The 19304-nt window shown below is 35.3% G+C and overlaps 1 protein-coding gene across 1 annotated transcript in view; it reads left to right on the top strand.

The window, feature by feature from the left end:
* Positions 1-19304, top strand: part of LOC116894253 (vomeronasal type-2 receptor 116-like) — a 39798-nt gene that overhangs the window by 14167 nt on the left and 6327 nt on the right. The window contains exons 3-5 of the mRNA XM_032895959.1: positions 24-830; positions 1542-1769; positions 2266-2389. Coding sequence (XP_032751850.1) covers positions 24-830; positions 1542-1769; positions 2266-2389 — 1159 coding nt within the window. The remainder of the gene's footprint in view (positions 1-23; positions 831-1541; positions 1770-2265; positions 2390-19304) is intronic.

Here is a 19304-nt window from a genome sequence, read left to right as displayed (position 1 = left end):
TTCTCACATTCTATGGCTTACAGCTTTACTATGGGCCATTTCACCCTCTCTTGAGCAGCCAAGAACTGTATCCATATATTTACCAGATGGCTCCTAAGGACAGATCTCTGGCACTGGCCATGGTTTCTTTGGTTGTCCATTTCAGCTGGAACTGGGTGGGAGCAGTTGTTTCAGATGATGACCCAAGTTATGAATTTATCTTGGACTTGAGAAGAGAAATGCAAAGGAACAGTGTGTGTTTAGCCTTTGTGAGTATCATCACTAGTGATGAAATGTTATTTCTGAAAAGTATAAATATCTATTACAAGCAGATTACGATGTCATCAGCAAAAGTTGTTATCATTTATGGAGACAAAGACTCTCCTCTACAGTTGAACTTTAGACTATGGAATTTATTAGATATCCAAAGAATCTGGATCACTACCTCACAGTGGGATATGATCATCAAAAATGGAAAATCCCTCCTTACTTCCTTCTATGGGACTCTCACTTTTTCACATCACTATTCTGAATTATCAGGTTTTAAGACATTTATTCAGACAGCATTCCCTTCAAACTACAGTGATGACATTTCCCTTGCTAGATTATGGTGGATGTATTTTAATTGTTCTTTGTCATTATCTAATTGTAATAATCTGCAAAACTGTTCTAATGAAAACATAGTTAGATGGTTATTCAGGCACCATTTTGAAATGTCTTTGAGTGATACTACTTATGACCTATATAATTCTGTGTATGCTGTGGCTCATACACTCCAACAGATGCTTCTGCAACAAGAAGATACATGGCACATAGATGATGGAAAAGAACTGGAATTTGACTCTTGGCAGGTAATTGCTAGTCCACTACATATCACGTGGAGTAATAGACTTAATTTTTCTGATGAATATTGTAGCCTTTAAGATTCTAAGTTCTTTCTTTCAAATGCACCGATGGCTGTATTCCTTCACTGCATATCACTGTAAATCTTTTTTTTCTTAAACTCTAGTGCAGTCAACACTGAAACATCCACAGTTTTATGATCTGTTAATGTTAGTTTCCATAATATTTTCACCATAAATGTGTTTTAATATTTGAAACAAATATTGTGCTTTCTCGTGAAATTCTTATTTCACAAGAAATAAGTCGCAACAAGAAGGCGACTGTCCTTTTTAAATGATCAAGTAATTTATAATGTGTATAATGAGTAATTACCAAGTAACAATAATTCTGCCAATTTCTTGTTTAATGAGGACCTCAATTTCCTACTTTGTTTTCAGATAATACTATACAGAAAATGAGGTGGGTGAAGAATGTTTAACTACTCCAAGGCATGTTTCAGTTGTGCATATTTTAGAATACTGATTTCACTGAGAAGGAGGTATTTAGGAATTTTAATGTTATTGTACCTATATATAGTAATTCCCCCCCCCTGTTATCATACTACTTATAATTAAGACACATTATTAGGACAAGTTAATGAAAATCAGAGACAGATTAAACTTTATGTTTTCTTTCCTAATCTGTAGACATAGTTAAAACTAAATTAATAAATGTTTCAGATGGTCTCTTTCCTGAAAAATACCCAATTTATAAACCCTGCTGGAGACAAAGTGAACCTGAATCATAAAGAAAAAACGGATACAGAGTATGACATTCACTACACTATGGATTTTTGGCCAAATCTTGTATTTAAACTGAAAATGGGAACATTTTCCCAAAATCTGCAACATGCTCAACAATTGAATATGTTGAAAGAAATGATAGAGTGGAACACAGGCCATCAACAGGTTTGTTGGATTTACTTGTAAAACACTACATGCAACATAAGTACCCAAAATCTCAAGGTTGACTTGATCATACTCATAAGATACAGCATTTTAAAATTTATTTACAACCTCATTCCCTATATTCCTAGACTTGCTTTCAGGACAACTTATTTCCACTAGGAAAAGTATCTATCTTTATTTATCTGTCTGTCTAGATAGCTATCATCTATCTATTTATCTATCTAGGATTTATAAATTTAGATTATATATGTACATATAAATGCACATAGGTATATATAAGTCATGATATAATTATATAATTCAAAACAATTATATAAATCACAATACAACTATAATTTTGATCACAAAGTACAATGAAATATTTCTTCTTAATTTAATGCATTATGAAAACATCTTTTTCAGTTTTTCATTTCAACATTTACATTGTCTATGTCATTGTAACTACTTTCAGGTAGGTAAATGTTTTTATTCATAATTCATTTGTGATTTTCCTCAGTCTCCAACCTCAATTTGCAGTATTCCTTGCAGTCCAGGATTCAGAAAATCCCCTCAGCAGGGAAAGCCTGTGTGCTGTTTTGATTGTACACCCTGCCCAGAGAATGAAATTTCCAATATGACAAGTAAGTATTTAACTTACCAAAGGTTTAATTAGATTGACTAATTTCTCTCATTTTTACATAGTTCACAGTGAGGAATTACCACAACTGTTAAGTTAAGTCTCAACATAAAATAAAAAGAACCAGAAACTCTGACGATTGACTTAAAACTCTCCCAAGTTCTTTCAGTCCTTTCTCTAATAAAGATGGAGAAAAAAACTCTCCCAAATCCTGAACTACATTTTGATTCATTATTCTCAAAACATTGTACCTAGTACTTTCTTTTGGAAATTGCTTTAGAGTTCTAACAATCACTATAGCAGTTCTCTTCAGCCTCAGAATCAGCAGAATGTAACATAGCACTATGTAATATACCTAAATTTAATCTTCTCTGAGACATGTGAGTTCCATATACTTATTTATCCAGTATACTACAAGCTTTAGGGCAAGATGTAGATGTTCAGAGATGCTGTACCCTCTTTGAAAAGCATGTAATTTATAGTGTGTCATATCATAGATCATGCTGTCATTTCATGAATTGTATTTTCATTTGCACTCAATCCATAAATGAGTTTGGAAGGCAGAATAGAATTTTAAATCAAGATTTTAGAATAATTTTGAAAAGAATTATGAAGTAAACATTTCATATTTAGAAGGATATATCTTCTTTGTGACAATGATCCTATGATACATTGATACTGATGTAATCATTACTGCATCAAGTTATTGGAAGTTGGAAGTAATTTCTTTTGAGGTTATGGTGCATAAGTAAATAATAAATGTACATGTTCATTTAATCTACAGATCAACATCCTTTTGTTTCATATACTTTAAATTTAAGATGCATGTAGAATTCAGAGACAAAGCATTGAAATGATAAGAGCACAAGTGAATAGTAGATTAAATCAACTGCATGGAGTACTACCTAGAAAATATTGAAGAAAATTATGTTTTAAATATACTGAACTTTGAGTAATTGAAAACAATATTGCCTCAGGAATTTTAAAATTTGATTGCTACTATATGTATATTAAAAACTTGAAAATAAAATATTTGTAACAAGTAATAATTATAAATACTTGAAAAATAAAATATTTAACTATTTTTCCTAAAAAGTTAGATATCACTGCCTAGAAAAAAATAAGAAAAAATGATTTATTATAAGGGAATATAAATTCCTGAAATTAATTAACAATAATGTTGTTATTACTTTTGTGCTATTGTTTATCCATCACTGAAAGAGATTTGAAGATGTCATATTATATGTTACATAATATATGTCAATCATTTCTTTTGTGTTAATTGGCATGTTTACATCTTCAAGAGATAGAAAAGTTTGCTTTCATGCTGTTTTGGAATATGTTTTTGTTTTTTGAAACGTGAAGACTATCATTATGATAACACTTAGAAATATTTTAACTTTTAAATTCTCATTTCTCCCACTTCTATAGGCCCTCCCACTGTTCCTCTCCCCTTTTCTTCTGAGGTGTACTACTACCCATATCCCCTCACCCTAGCACACCAAGTCTCTACAGTGCTAGCCATATCCTCTCCCACTGAGGCCAGACAAGGCAACTCAGGTAGACGAACCTATTCCATAGATTGGCAACAGCATTAGGAATAGCCCCTGTTTCAGCACTTCAGGGTCTACAGGAAGACCAAGTTCCAAATCTGCTATTTATGTGCTGGGATCCGAAGTTCAGTCCATGTATGCCCTTTGGTTGGTGGTTCAGACTCTTAGAGCCCCCAATGGTCCAGGTTAGCTGAGAGTGTTGGTCTTCCTCTGGAGTTCATGTCCAATTCAGGAACCTCTATCTCTTCCACTACACTCCTATGCAAGGCCAGAAACTTCAGCCTATGTTTGGACATTGGTTTCTAAATCTGTCTGAGTCAGCTTTTGGGAGGAATCCCTCAGAGGACAGACATACTAGGTTCTTGCTTGCAAACATAACAGTTTCATTAATAGAATCAGGGATTAGTGCTTACAGCCAGGATGAGTCTCCAGTTGGGCCTGTTATTAATTTGACATTCTCTTAGTCTCTGCTCCATCTTTGTCCCTATATGTCTTGTAGACAGGAAAAAATTTGGATCACAGTTTTGGATGGGTTGGTGTATTTATCCCTCCACTGGGATTCCTGGCTGGCTACAGAAAGTGGCCTCTTCAGGTTCATACCCCACCTCTGTAAATCTCTTGGGTGCCTCCTTTAGGCCAGGTCTCTGGCACATTCTCTAGGTGTCCTCCACCACCCAACTACTTCCAACTACAGAATTCTAGTCTTTCTTATGGCCATCTGGCCATCTCTCCTGTCTCCTGTCTCCTGTCACACTTGTTCCTGTACCCTCCCACCCCTTTCCTATACCATTTTTTACCCAATTCCTTCCATGAATCTGCTTCTGGAACTAATTTATTTCCCCTCCTACGTGATATTCAAGCACTGTCAGGTGTGTCTTCCTTTTTTGTTTACTGTCTTTGGATCTGTGAATGTAACATGGGTCCTTTATTTTATGGCTATATCCACTTAAAAGTGAGTACTTACTATGCATGTCCTTTTGAATCTGGGTTACCTCAATGAGGATGATATTCTTAAGTTCCATATCTTTTATTTTGTGAAAGAATAGGATTCTATTTTGTAGATGTACCTTATGTTTTTTTTTCCATTTGTAAGTTGAAGGGCCTCAAGGTTTTTTACAGTACCTGGTTAATTTTATTAAAAATGCTATGAAAATAGTTGAGCAAGTATTTCCCTAATATAGAGGAGCAATGTTTAGGTGCAGGCATAGGAGTGGTATACCTTGGTCTTGATGTAAAACTATTTGCAGTTTGTGGAGAAAATATAAAATTGATTTCCAAAGTGGTCATACAAGTTGGCACTCCCACCAGCAATGGAGAAGTGTTCTCCTTGTTCCATACATTTGCCCTACACTATCAGTTGAGATTTTGGATCTTAGCTATTCTGATCAGTATAGGATAGATTCTCAGAGACATTTTATTTTGCATTTTCATGATGATTAAGGACTTTGAACATTTCTTTAAGTGCTTCTCAGTCATTTGAGATTCATGAATTAAAAATTGTTTCCCTTGGGGTTGGGGATTTAGCTCAGTGGTAGAGCGCTTGCCTAGGAAGCGCAAGGCCCTGGGTTCGATCCCCAGCTCCGGAAAAAAAAAAAAACAAAAACAAAAAATTGTTTCCCTCTATACTCCATTTTTTACTTTATTTGGGCTGTAAGAATCTAATTTGTATTCTTTATAAATTTTGGATACTATCCCTCTGTCAGATGGAGGATAGGTAAAGATATTTTCACTTATTTGAGATTCAAGAATTGAAAAATTTTTTCCCACTGTGCCCCATTTTTTCCTTTGATTATTTGGACTGACAGAATCTAACTTCATGTGTTCTTTATAAATTTTGGATAGTAGCCCTCTGTCAAATGGAGGATAGGTAAAGATCTTTTCCCAAATTGGAGGATGCTATTTTGTCCTATTGACAGTCTCATTGCCCTAAAAAAGATTTTAATTTTCATGAGATCCCATTTATCAATTGTTGATCTTAGAGCCTGGGCCACTGGCATTCTATTCAGAACATTGTCTTTAATAACAGTGAGTTCAAAGCTCTTCCCCACTTTCTTTCCTATTAGACTTAGTATATCTTGAGTATATATTGAGGTCTTCAATTCACTTAATCTTGAGGTTTTTTTGGTTGTTGTTTTGTTTTTTCAGAGTGATAGGAATTTATTTACATTATTCTACGTGCACCATTAGATAAGAATCCTTTCTTGTTGCATTGTCAAAAATCTAAAGTCCATAGGTGCATCATGTTTTTTCTAGGCCATCAATTCATTTTCACTGATAAACATATCTGGTCCTATATCAACACCATGCAGATTTTTTTTTTGCTATTGCTTTGTAGTACAGTTTGAAATAAGGAATGGGGATACCTACAGGTGTTCCTTTATTGTTCAGGATTGTTTAGATATCCTGTGTTTAATGGTTGCTTGTTTTAGTATATGAAGTTGAACATTTCCCTATCAAGATCTGTAAAGAGTTGTGTTGGAAATTTGATGGCATTGAATTGAAAATATACATTGCTTTCAGAAAGATGGCCACTTTTACTATGTTAATCCTACTCATACATGAGATGGAACATATGTTATATTATTTGTAGATGTTGTGAGGGCTGTTGTTTCCTGAATATTTTTCTTGACCTACTTATCATTTGTAAAAAGGAAGGCAACTAATTCTTTTTTTGTTAATATTGTATCCATCCATTTTACTTAAGTTGTTTATCAGCTAATGGAATTCTCTACAAGAAATTTTTTGGTTGCTTATGCTTATGCATACTGTTCTATCATCCACAAATAATGAGAATTTGACTCCTTCTTTTCCAATTTCTATCCCCTTGATCTCCATTACTTGTCTTATTGCTCTATCTAGAACTTCAAGTACTATATTATTAGATAGGGAGAGAAGGGATAGCCATGCCTTGTCTCTGATATTAGTGGAATTGGTTTAGTATTTCTTCATCCAATTTGATGTTGGCTCATGTCTTGCTATATATTTCTGATTGTTTTGGTATGTGCCATATATTCCTGATCTCTCTGAGACTTTCATAGTGAATTATAAAATGTTGGATTTTGCTAAAGCAACTTTCAACATGTAATGAGATGTTCATATGATTTTTTTGTATCAGTTTGCTTTTATGGTGTATTAAGCTTATTGATTTTTATATGGAACCATCCATGCATCCTTTGGATGAAACCTAATCGATCATGGTGGATGGTTTTTTTGATGTGTTCCTATGATTTGGTTTACAACCATTTTTTAAATTATTTTTGCATCAATGTTTATAAGAAAAATGGTTCTGAAATTCTCTTTGTCTAATCTTTGTATGGTTTAAGCTTCAAGAGGAAGGTGGCTTCATGGAGTGAGTTTGGCAGTCTTTCTTCTGTTTCTGTTTTGTTCAGCAGTTTCAGGGTTGTTGGTCTTAGCTCTTATTTCTTTTTTTTTTTTTTTTTTTTTTTTTTTTTTCGGAGCTGGGGACCGAACCCAGGCCTTGCGCTGGCTAGGCAAGTGCTCTACCGCTGAGCTAAATCCCCAACCCCCTAGCTCTTATTTCAAACTCTGGTAAAAATCTGCATGAAAACCAATTGGCCCTGTGCTTTTTCCCCTCAGGAGCCTTTTATTGACTTCTTCTATTTCTTTAGAGTTTATAGGATTGTTTTAATAGTTTGCCTGATCTTCATTTAACTTTGATAATTGCTATCTGTATAGAAAAACATCCTTTCAGATAAGACATTTGTTGTTTTTTATTATTATTATTTTGTGGCACATAGGCTTTTGAAATGAAATCATTAAATTCCCTAGTTGTCTGTTGTTATGCTTCCATTTTCCTTTCTGGTTTTGTTTATTTGAATATTGTCTCTATACCTTTGGATTAAATTAGCTAAAGATTTATTTATCTTCTTTGTTTTTCTCAATGAACTAGCTCTTGTTTTCCTTGATTCTTTGTATTATTTCTAATTGACTGACCTCAGTCATGATCTTTATTATTTTCTGTCTTCTATCCTTTAAAAAAATAAAATCTTATTTTATTATATTAAGCACTGTGTAAGAAAAAACTGCTTACTCTGTAATATTTATGAGACTGCAATAATAAGTTACAATAATTTAATGTTATAAAACACATAAATTATAAGAAGATACTTATGGTACAATCAGGCTTTCATATTTACCCTCATCAGGAAAAACATTCTTGTAGTTTCTCCAATGAGTCACAAGGAAATTATACAGTCATGCTTGAATTCACAATAATATTTTCATATCTTATTTTCAACAGAACTTTTTTATTTTATTTGTCTTGGATATTTTATGTATTTACATTACAAATTTTATCCCTTCCCCCCCTCCTGTACTCCCTCCCCTTCCTCCTGCTTCTATGAGGATGCTCCCATTCCCATCCACCCATTACTACATCAATGTGCTACCATTACCCTACATTGGGGAACTGAGCCTTCACTGGATCAAGGTCATTTCCTTCTATGGTTCTGGACAATGCCATCTTCTGCTACATATGGGGCTGCAGTCATCGATCCCTCCATGTATACTCTTTTTTTTTTTTTGGTTCTTTTTTTTTTTTTTTTTTTTTTTTCAGCTGGGGACCCGAACCCAGGACCTTCGCTTCCTAGGTAGCGCTCTACCACTGAGCTAAATCCCCAGCCCCTCCATGTATACTCTTGGTTGGTGGTTTAGTCCCTGGTAGCTCTGGGTGTGGGTAGGGTGTTGGGGTTTATATGGTGAATACTGTTCTTTCGATGGGGGTGAAAACCACTTCAGATACTTCAGTCACTTCGCTAACTCTTTCATTGGTCTGTCCTTGTTCAGTCCAATGGTTAAAGGTAAGCATTCTCATTTGTATCAGTAGGGCTCTAGCAGAGCCTCTTTTTTTCCATCTTCATTAACTTGAGTATTTCTTATTTACATTTCGATTGTTATTCTCAGGCCAACATCCACCTAATTCCTCCCTCTCCCCTTCTCTATCAGTGTTCCCCTCCCAATCCTCCCCGCATTACCACCCTCCCCCCAAAAATCACATTCACTGGGGGTTCAGTCTTGGCAGGACCAAGGGCTTCCCCTTCGACTGGTGCTCTTACTAGGAACTTGGAGTCCAGGGTCAGTCCATGTAGTCTTTGGGTAGTGGCTTAGTCCCTGGAAGCTCTGGTTGGTTGGCATTGTTGTTCATATGGGTTCTCAAGCCCCTTCAAGCTCTTTTAGTCCTTCCTAATATTCCTTCAACAAGGGTCCCGTCCTCAGTTCAGTAGTAGAACCTCTTAAAGGACACCCATGTCTGACACCTGTCATCAAGCACTTCTTGGCATAAGCAATAGTGACTGGGTTTGGTAGCTGTATATGAGATGGAATCCCATATGGGGCAGTTGCTGGATGATCTTTTCTATAGTCCCTGTTCCAATCTTTGCCCCTGTATTTCCTCCCATGAGTATTTTGTTCTCCTTTCTAAGAAGGACTGAAGCATCCACATTTTGATCTTCTTTCTTCTTGACGTACATATGATCTGTGATTTTTTTCTTAAGTATTCCAAGTTTATGTTTTTCTTTCCTTTTCTGGAGCTTCCCTGTGTATTTTTAAATTCTTGGTATGAGAACTTTCTAATTTTTCTATGCAGACAGTGCTATGAACCTTTCTCTTAGCACTGTTCTCATTGTGTCCCATAAGCTTTAATATGTTGTGCCTTCATTATCATTGAATTCTAGAAAAGTTTTTAGTACTTGATTTCGTTGATGTCGTGGAGATCATTGAGTAGACAGTCCTTTGTTCCATGCATGTTTACACTTTCTGGAGTTTCTGCGGTTGTTGAAGTACATCATTATTTCATGGTCATTTTATAAGGTACAATATAGTATTTCAATATTTTATACCTGTTGAAATTTGTTTTTGACTCATTATATGGTCAGTTTTGCAGTAGGATTCATGATGTCCTGAGAAGAAGATATATTCTCTTGTGTTTGGGTGAAATATTCTGTAGATCTTTGTTAAGTTCATTTGATTTACAATGTCTGATAGTTTCATCATTTCTCTGTTGCTTATCCTGTTGGATATGTCAAATATTGTGACTGGGATGTTAAAGTCTTCCACTACTAGGGTTTGGTGTTTGATGTGGCATTTAAGCTTTATCAAATTATCCTTCACAAACATAGTTGCTTTTGAGTTTGTGGCATACATGTTTAGAATTAAGATAGCATCTAGGTAGATTCTTCCTTTGATGAGTATAAAGTTTCCTTTCTTCTTTGTTTCAATTAATTTTGGTTGAGAGTCTATTTTATTAGCTGTAGAATGGCTACTCTACTTTTCTCTTGTGACCTTTTGCTTGGAAAACATTTCTCCAGCCCTATAATCTAATATCTATCTTTATTGCTGAGATATGTTTCTAATATGTAGTAGAATAATAGATTCTGTGTTTGCTTTCGTCCTTTTAGCCAATGTTTCTTTATTGGATAATTGGGCCCATTGTTCCATTGATGTTGAAAACTATTAATGAAAAATGATAGTTAATTTCTGTTATTTTAGTGATAACAGTTTACTATGTGTGCATGTGCATATTCTTGTGTGTGCCTGTGTGTGCTCCCCTTGATTTTGCTGGTACAGAATTACCTTTTTTTTTTTTTCTTGGATGTTACTATTCTCTTTGGAGTGGAATTTTCATTCTAGTATTTCTATAAGAATGCATTTGAGGATATATAATATTTCAGTTTGCCTTGAAATATCACATTTTCTCTATCTATGATGATTGAGAGTGTTGTTATATATAGTGGTAGAACTGGGTATCTGTTGCCATTTAGAGGTTGCAAGATATCCATGAAGGCTGGTATAGCTTTTAGAGTCTCTACTGAGAATTCATGTGACATCCTGTTAGGTCTGCCTTTGTTTGTTACCTGGACTTTTTCTTTTGTCTCTTTTAATATACTTTTCTTTGTGTTGTAGACTTGTTGGAAGATAACTTATTTCTAGTCCACTCTAATTTATTTTCTATAAGATTCTTGTATGTTTATAGGCAGCTCTTTGGTTGGGTTGGAAAAGTTTTCTTTTATAATTTTGTTGAAAATATCTCCTGGTCTATGGAACTAGAACTTCACCTCATTTTTCCATGCCTTATATTCCTAAATTAGTTTTTTTCTTGTTATCCCAGATTTCCTGGATTTTTTTCTGGGGGGTGGCATTAGGAATTTTTTAGATTTAATAGATTCTTTTACTGAGGTATAAATTTGCACTATTGTCTTTTCTGTACCTAAGATTCTCTCTCCTATCTATCCTGTTGTGGATGCTTGCATCTGTTGTTCCTCTTCTCTTCCCGGGGTTTTTCATCTCTGGGATTCCCTGTTTTGTTTTGTTTTTTTCTTTATTGTTTCTATTTCCATTTTCAGGTCTTAAACAGTTATATTTATTTCCTTCACCTATTTAATTTTATTTCCCCATACTACTTTAAGGGATTTCTTTGTTTCATCTTTAAAAGCCTCTACCTTTCGACTGTACTTTCCTGTATTTCATTAAAGGGCTCATTCTTTTCCTCTTTAAAGGCCTCTATTGTATTTACAAGATTGAATTTATACTGATTATCTTGGGCATTGGTTATTTTAGATTCTTCAGTGCTTTATGCAGTAGTGTAGCTGTGCTCTGAAGAAATCATATTGCCCTGTTTTTTCTTTATTGTGTTGTTTCAAGGCCCTTTAATATCTGAATGATTGTAGTGCCTGAATGTTCTGTCAGAAAGGGGTATTTGGAGGAAGCCTAACCTCAGTGATACTTGCCAGGAACCTTCTGGCCTGGAGTGGGTTAAAATGGGATACAGAGTAGAACTCTGGTGTGACTTTAAAGACTGAAGGTCTCCAGATATTCTAGCTCTCGAGCTACACTGAAATGTTCATGATCTAAAGCACCCTAAACACTTTCTTTCTCTTTCTGAGGGTAAAAAGTGATGCTCTAACTTTCAGTCTGCTCACAGAAAGAAAAATGGACACATTGAAAAGTGATTTTAGAGTTTATAATTAAATAGTCAAAATTTACTCTCTTGCAAAAAGGAAAATTTTGGATGAATGAAAAAGGTAGATAAGAAAAAATTCTTTGCACTCTTCTATTTGTTGGCAGTACTTATGAATTTTTCATAATACAGGATCACATGGTAAGAGTTCATCACAAGCTTACTCACTAAATCAAATAATAAATCAAATAAGATGCTTATAATAGTGAATGTTTTCATGAATATACACTAGGAATATTAATATGACTAAACATTCTTTAGCTTTCACAACTACACAAGTTGATCAAATATTAAAAACTATAACTAAGTTATTAGTGGTTTTGTATAGATAAACCCAATTGATAATTCATCTTCTGTCATAGAACCTATAATAAATCATCAGTTCCCTTTTTATAACCTTTGGTTAATAGTTTTACAATATCTGGGAATGTGCTCTGAGTAGGAGAATGTCTAGATATTTTATAAGAGGCAATTAACTGTTAATAAAATGGTAGACTAACAGAGTTGTCATTTCGGTTTTAACTATCAGAAAAGAACCTAAGAGCAGTCCCACTATAAAAGAGCTTCATAAATACTCATATAGTTCTAGGAACTCTTATAAGATCATCATTAAAAATTAATGATAGCATCACTGCCAGATAGTAAATCTTCATAGTTCGGTAGAGATCTGCTCAAAAGCAATGGGTTAATATCTACTGATTGTTATGTATTTAACAATAACAGGAAGAGCATATTAATAGCAAGAATATTTTTAAAAGGTTTTTCTCCAGGGCCTGCCTACTGGAGTTCATTATAGATAATAATTTAAGGCAAAGTCATTTCAGGACAATCACCTGCCAGATATTAGTTTGTAGGTTACCGGCAGATCCTGAGATAGCAGGTCTCTGATGGGATTCCAGATCAGGAGGTCTGATGAAGGTGTCCAGAGAGGTGACAAGAAAATGAATGCCAACCAGGGATAGCAGAATGCTCAGGGCAGCTGGAAAAATAGGTGCATCAAGAAAATCTCTCCTGTATAGTTCCAGATCACTATGTCTGCTTCCTTAAAATAGATTTATTTAATTGCAAAAAAACTTAGGACACAGAAATATGAAACATTTAATTATTCTGTATACTTACAGAGGTGTTGAAGGTAAATATAGATATAAATGTGCTTTCATATGATGTTAGGGGAATCATTTAGGAGAAAGCACTTTTCATGACAATGACACTGGAAGAGTGATGTCATTTGGAGACAAAAGACACAATAACTCTTTTTTTTTTTTTCGGAGCTGGGGACCAAACCCAGGGCCTTGTGCTTGCTAGGCAAGCTCTCTACTACTGAGCTAAATGCCCAAGCCCACAATAACTCTTGAAAGGCTTTGATCCAAGGTCTAGTTTGCTTCTCTCTCTCTTTTTTTTAATTTATTATTTTTTCATTATTTTAAAACTGGGTATTGCTTGTTTATATTTCAAACATTCCCTTTCCTGGTTTCCTGTAAATCAGCCCCCTAATCCCTCCACCTCCCCTTCTATAAGGGTGTTCTCCACACCCACCCCACTTACCGCCCTTCCCCCAGCAATCCTTTACACTGGTGGTCCAACCTTTGCAGGACGAAGGGCTTCTCCTTCCTCTAGTGTCCAACAAGGCAATCCTTTGCTACATATGCAGTTGGAGCCATGAGTCAGTTCATGTATACTTTTGGGGCTGTTATTTAGTCCCTGGGAGCTCTCGTTGGTTGGTATTGTTGTTCTTATGGAGTTGCAAGACCTTCAGCTCTTTCAGTCCTTTCTCTAATTCCTCCAATGGGGGTCCGCTCTCACTTCAGAGGTTTGCTGTTAGTATTCACCTCTGTATTTGATATGTTCTGGATGTGTTTCTGAGGAGAAATCTATATCTAGTTCCTGTCAGAATGCACTTCCTAGCTTCATCAATCTTATCTAGTTTGGTGGCTGTGTATGTATGGCCACATGTGGAGCTGTCTCTGAATGGCCATTTCTTCAGTGTCTGCTCTAAACTTTGCTTCTATATCCCCTCCTATGTAGATATTTATTTCCCATTTTAAGAAGGATTGAAGCATTCGCATTTTGGTCATCCATTTTGAGCTTCCTGTGGTCGGTGGATTGAATCTTGTGTAATTTGAACTTTTGGGCTAATATCCACTTATCAGTGAGTGCATACCCTGTGTGTTTTCCTCACTCACTGATGTGTTGGGTTACCTCACTCAGGATGATATTTTCTATTTCGATTCATTTGCCTATGAATTTCATGTAGTCATTGTTTTTGAAGGCTGAGTAGTTCTCCATTGTGTAGATGTACCATATTTTCTGTATCCATTCCTATGTTGAAGGGCATCTGACTTCTTTCCAGCTTCTGGCTATTATAAATAAGGCTGCTATGAACATATGCATTTCATAAAGTCATTGTTTTTGAAAGGTGAGTAGTACTCCATGGTGTAGATGTAACACATTTTTTTAATCCATTCCTCTGGTGAAGGGGATCAGGGTTCTTTCCAGCTTCTGGCTATTATAAATAAGGCTGCTATGAACTCAGTGGAGCATGTGACTTTGTTTCATGTTGGAGCATCTTTTGGGTATATGCCCAGGAGAGGTATAGCTGGGTCCTCAGGCCGTGCGATGTACAATTTTCTGAAGAACCTTCAGACTGGTTTCCAGAGATGTTTAACAGTTTTCAATACCACCAATAATGGAGCAGTTTTCCTCTCTCTACATTCTCACCAGCATCTGCTTTCACCTGAGCTTTTGATCTTAACCATTCTGACAGGCATGAGGTGGAATCTCAAGGTTGTTTTGATTTGTATTTCCCTGATGACTAAGGATGTTGAACATTTCTTTAGGTACTTTCCAGTCATTTGATATTCCTCAGCTGTGAACTCTTTGTTTAGCTCTGTACCCCATTTTTATAGGGTTATTTTTCTGGAATCGAACTTCTTGAGTTCCTTGTATGTTTTGGATATTAGTCCTCTTTCAGATGTAGGATTGGTAAAGATCTTTTCCCAATGTGTTGGTTCGCATTTTGTCCTAATAACAGTGTCCTTTGCCTTACAGAAGCTTTACAATTATATGAGGTCCCATTTTGTTGATTATTGATCTTAGAGAATGAGCCATTGGTGTTCATTTGAGGAAATTTACACCAGTACCCTTGTGTTTGAGAATTTTCCTCATATTTCTTCCATTAGTTTGAGTGTATCTGGTTTGATGTAGACGTCCTTGATCCACTTGGACCTAAACTTTGTACTGGGTGATGAGAATGGGTCAATTTGCATTCTTCTACATGCTAACTTCCAGTTGTATCAGCACCATTTGTTGAAAATCCTATGTTTTTTCCATTGAATGGTTTTGGCACCTTTGTCAAAAATAAAATGACCATAGATGGGTAGGTTCATTTCTAAGGCTTCAATTCTATTCCACTGATCTATATGCCTGTCACTGTTTCAATACTATACAGGTATTAGCACTATTTCTCTGTAATACTGCTTGAGGTCAGGGATGGTGATTATTAGAGTTCTTTTATTGTTGAAGATAGTTTTAGCTATTCTGGGTTATTTGTTATTCCAAATGAATTTGCAAATTGTTCTTTCTAACTATATGAGAAATTGAATTGGAATTTTTTTTTGGAATTCTGATGGGGATTGCATTAAATCTGTAGATTGCTTTAGGCAAAATGGCTATTACTATATTAATCCTGCCAACTCATGAGAATGGAAGATCTTTCCATCTTCTGAGATCTTCTTCAATTTCTTTCTTCAGAGACTTGAAGTTCATTTTTTTCATGCTTTCTTTATTGGAAATATTTTTTTATAACTATAATGTCACTATATTATTATAACTATATAATCACTATGGCTAACAGGCGATTTGTAAATGTTTACACCTAGTTGAATAGCACTTTGAAGTCCATTAACTTCTCAAACTGTCAGGCAGAAGGTTCCTAAGGAGTTTGCAAGAGTATGCTCAAAATGAAAACATCAGCTCATTAATGAAGTATTTTGAAAATGTTTGACTTCATCTCTGTTGATGGCCATATAGAAAGGCTGGAAAGCCCAGTGTGTCATCTCTGAGTCACTTTTATTTATTATTAATGCAAAGTAATCACAGTCATTTAAATTTACATAGGCAGGAACAATAAAGTCACACTTAGTTTTCCAAGGCAAAGATTTCAATTTATTTTCCTCATTACAGGACCATGCTTTTGTGTATGCATAATGTATATATGTATATGAATATATATATGAATAATATACAAATATATATTATATGTGATCATGTGATATATAAATACATTATGTATAACATATGTATGGAAAATATATTACCTATATATTGAATTACACAATACATGGAATATATTATAACTTTATGATTTTCTATACAACCTTATTATTTATATATAACATATACAGAATATGTATGCATGCATTTTATTCCAACATTATTATTTTTTAATTTTTGTTTCATTAGGTCAGTAGTGCTTTGCTTCTTCATAGCCTCTTAGATTTCTTTATGTTTCTATTTCTTTCTTTTACATTTTTTGTGAATCATCTTGTTCCTATTTGATAGTGGTTCATTGAATTTGTATGTTTCTCAGGATAGTATGAATACTTTGACTATAATCCTTCCAATCTATGAACGTGCATATTTATTTATATACATTTCTCATGGTTTGTGTTTTAAATACAGAAAATTTCACCATATTAACTAAATACAGGTCTTTTATCTCTGTTTTGTCGCTACCAGGAGTGAAATTAACCTCATGATTTCTTCTCAGGGAATTTAAAATTAGAAAATTATTGAGGTTGAATGTGTGTGGGTGAATGTATGTGTGTGTGTGTGTGTGTGTGTGTGTGTGTGTGTTAACCTGTATATTCACGTGTTCATGTATATTAGCATGTGTGTATATCTGTATATACTGGTGCATTTTGCTGTTTACAGGTATCCACGGGTGTATGTGTGTCTGCATAATTTTTTAGTATGTAGATGTACTTTTGCATTGTATGTAGCTATGTGAATTTGTGTATGTGTGCATATGTTTGTGTAAATACATGTGTATGTACGTTTCATTTGTTTGTATATACATGTGGATATATATATGTATATATATACATATATATGTGTGTGTGTATGTATGGCTATGTATATTTGAATGTATGTGTGTATGTATGTATATATGTGTGTGCATGCATGTGTCTACAAATTTGTTTGTGTCCTGAAAACTCCTAGTTCCTAGTTTTATTAGCTCAGTAGGTCACACAGAGTTGGACCTGAGTCTGAAAATGTATGTTTTTTTTTTTTTTCTGGACAGTTTTGTTTGGTTGGTTTGATGTTTGAGACAGGGTCGCTCTTTGTAGCCCTGGCTGTCCTAGAACTCACTCTCTAGACCAAGCTGACCTCAAACTCACAGTGATACTCCTGCCTCTGACTCCTGAATGCTGGGATTAAGTCATATGCTGCCATGCTCATCTCCTGAACAGCTTTGAATCATTCTGGAGTCTCAGGTAACCTAATCTAAAGGTGTAGGTAACGGTTTGCAGTTTTCCAGGCTTCGGCAGGCACATTTTTTTAAAAAGGAAAGTTAGGTTAGATAGACTTGAATGTAGCCCCAGGCTAAGTTTCTATTTGCCACAACGCAAGCTGACTTCACATGAGGATTATCCCACCTCCACTTCAGGGCCACCACATGTAACATGTAATTTCATTCAATTTTCTGCTTTAGCCTCACATTACATAACTCTAGCTGCATTAAATCAAATGCCATCATTAAACCACTGAACTGAGAACAGGACCCCTGTTGAAGGAATCAGAGAAAGGACTGAAGGAGCTTGAAGGGACATGAGACCCCATATGAACAGTAATGCCAACCAACCAGAGCTTCCAGGGACTAAGCCACTACCCAAAGACTATACATGGAGTGACCCTGGGCTCCAACCTCATTGGTAGCAATGATCAGCCTAGTAAGAGCACCGGTGGAAGGGGAGGCCCTTGATCCTGCCAACACTGAACCCCCAGTGAACGTGATTGTTGTGGGGAGGACGGTAATGGGGGGAGGATAGGGAGTGAAACGCCCATAGAGAAGCAGGGAAGGGTTAGGGGGATGTTGGCCCGGACACCAAGAAAGGGAATGACAATCGAAATGTAAATAAGAAATACCCAAGTTAATAAAAAAAAACAGGGGTTGGGGATTTAGCTCAGTGGTAGAGCGCTTGCCTAGGAAGCGCAAGGCCCTGAGTTTGGTCCCCAGCTCCGAAAAAAAAGAACAACAACAACAAAAAAAAAATCTGGTGATACAGTTCACCATAAACTCCTTAATGATAGAAAAGGACATGTCTTTTAGCTGGCTCTTAAATGAGTAATGGTTTCTGGTAGCATTTTCTGAGAAAACACATTCTCTAAGACTTGGAGTTTTTATTGTACAGATCTTTTACTTGCTTGGTTACCATCACACGAAGTTATGTTTTATTATTTGTGACTATTATGAAGGGTCTCATTTCCCTAATTTCTTCTCAGCCTGTTTATCCTTTGAGTAGAGAATGGGTACCGATTTGTTTAAGTTAATGTTATACTCAGCCACTTTGTTGAAGTTGTTTATCAGGCTTAGTAGTTCTGTAGTGGAACTCTCATGGACATTAAATTATACTATCATAGCATCTGCAAATAGTGATGTTTTGATTTCTTCCTTTCTAATTTGTATTCCTTTGACCTCTTTTTGATGTCTGATTGCTCTGTCTAGGATATAAAGAACTATATTGATTAAGTAGGGAGAGAGTGGTGAGCCTTGTCTAGCTGTACAAGGCTAATACTATGTTTAGGTATGGGTCTTGAATTCCTAATCTTTCCAGGACTTTTATCATGAAAGGGTGTTGAATTTTGTCAAATGCTTTTTCAGCATCTAAAGAAATGATCATGTGGTTTTTATCTTTGAGTTTGTTTATATACTGGATTACGTTGATGGATTTCTGTATACTGAACCATCCATGCATACCTACGATGAAGGCTACTTGATCACGATTGATGATCATTTTGATGTGTTCTTGGATTTGGTTTACAAGAATTTATTGAGTATTTTTTGCACTGATATTCATAAGGGAAGCTGGTCTAAAGATCTGTTTCTTTGTTGGGTCTTTTTGTGGTTTAGGTAGAAGAATAATTCAGGCTTCATAGAAGGAATTTGGTAGTTCTCTGTTTCTATTTTGTGAAATAGTATGGACAATATTAGTATCAGGTCTTCTATGAAGGTCTGATAGAACTCTGCACTAAACCCATCTGGTCCTAGGCTCTTTTTGGTTGCGAGACTTTTAATGTCTGCTTCTATTTCTTTAAGAGTTATGGGGTTGTTAAATGGTTTATCTGTTCTTGATTTATCTTTAGTACAAGGTATTTGTCTAGAAAATTGT

The sequence above is a fragment of the Rattus rattus genome, chromosome 2, assembly GCF_011064425.1.
Source record: "Rattus rattus isolate New Zealand chromosome 2, Rrattus_CSIRO_v1, whole genome shotgun sequence".
Classification (NCBI taxonomy): domain Eukaryota; kingdom Metazoa; phylum Chordata; class Mammalia; order Rodentia; family Muridae; genus Rattus; species Rattus rattus.
Note: the sequence above shows the minus strand (reverse complement) of the source record. Positions and strands in the feature narration are given on the sequence as shown.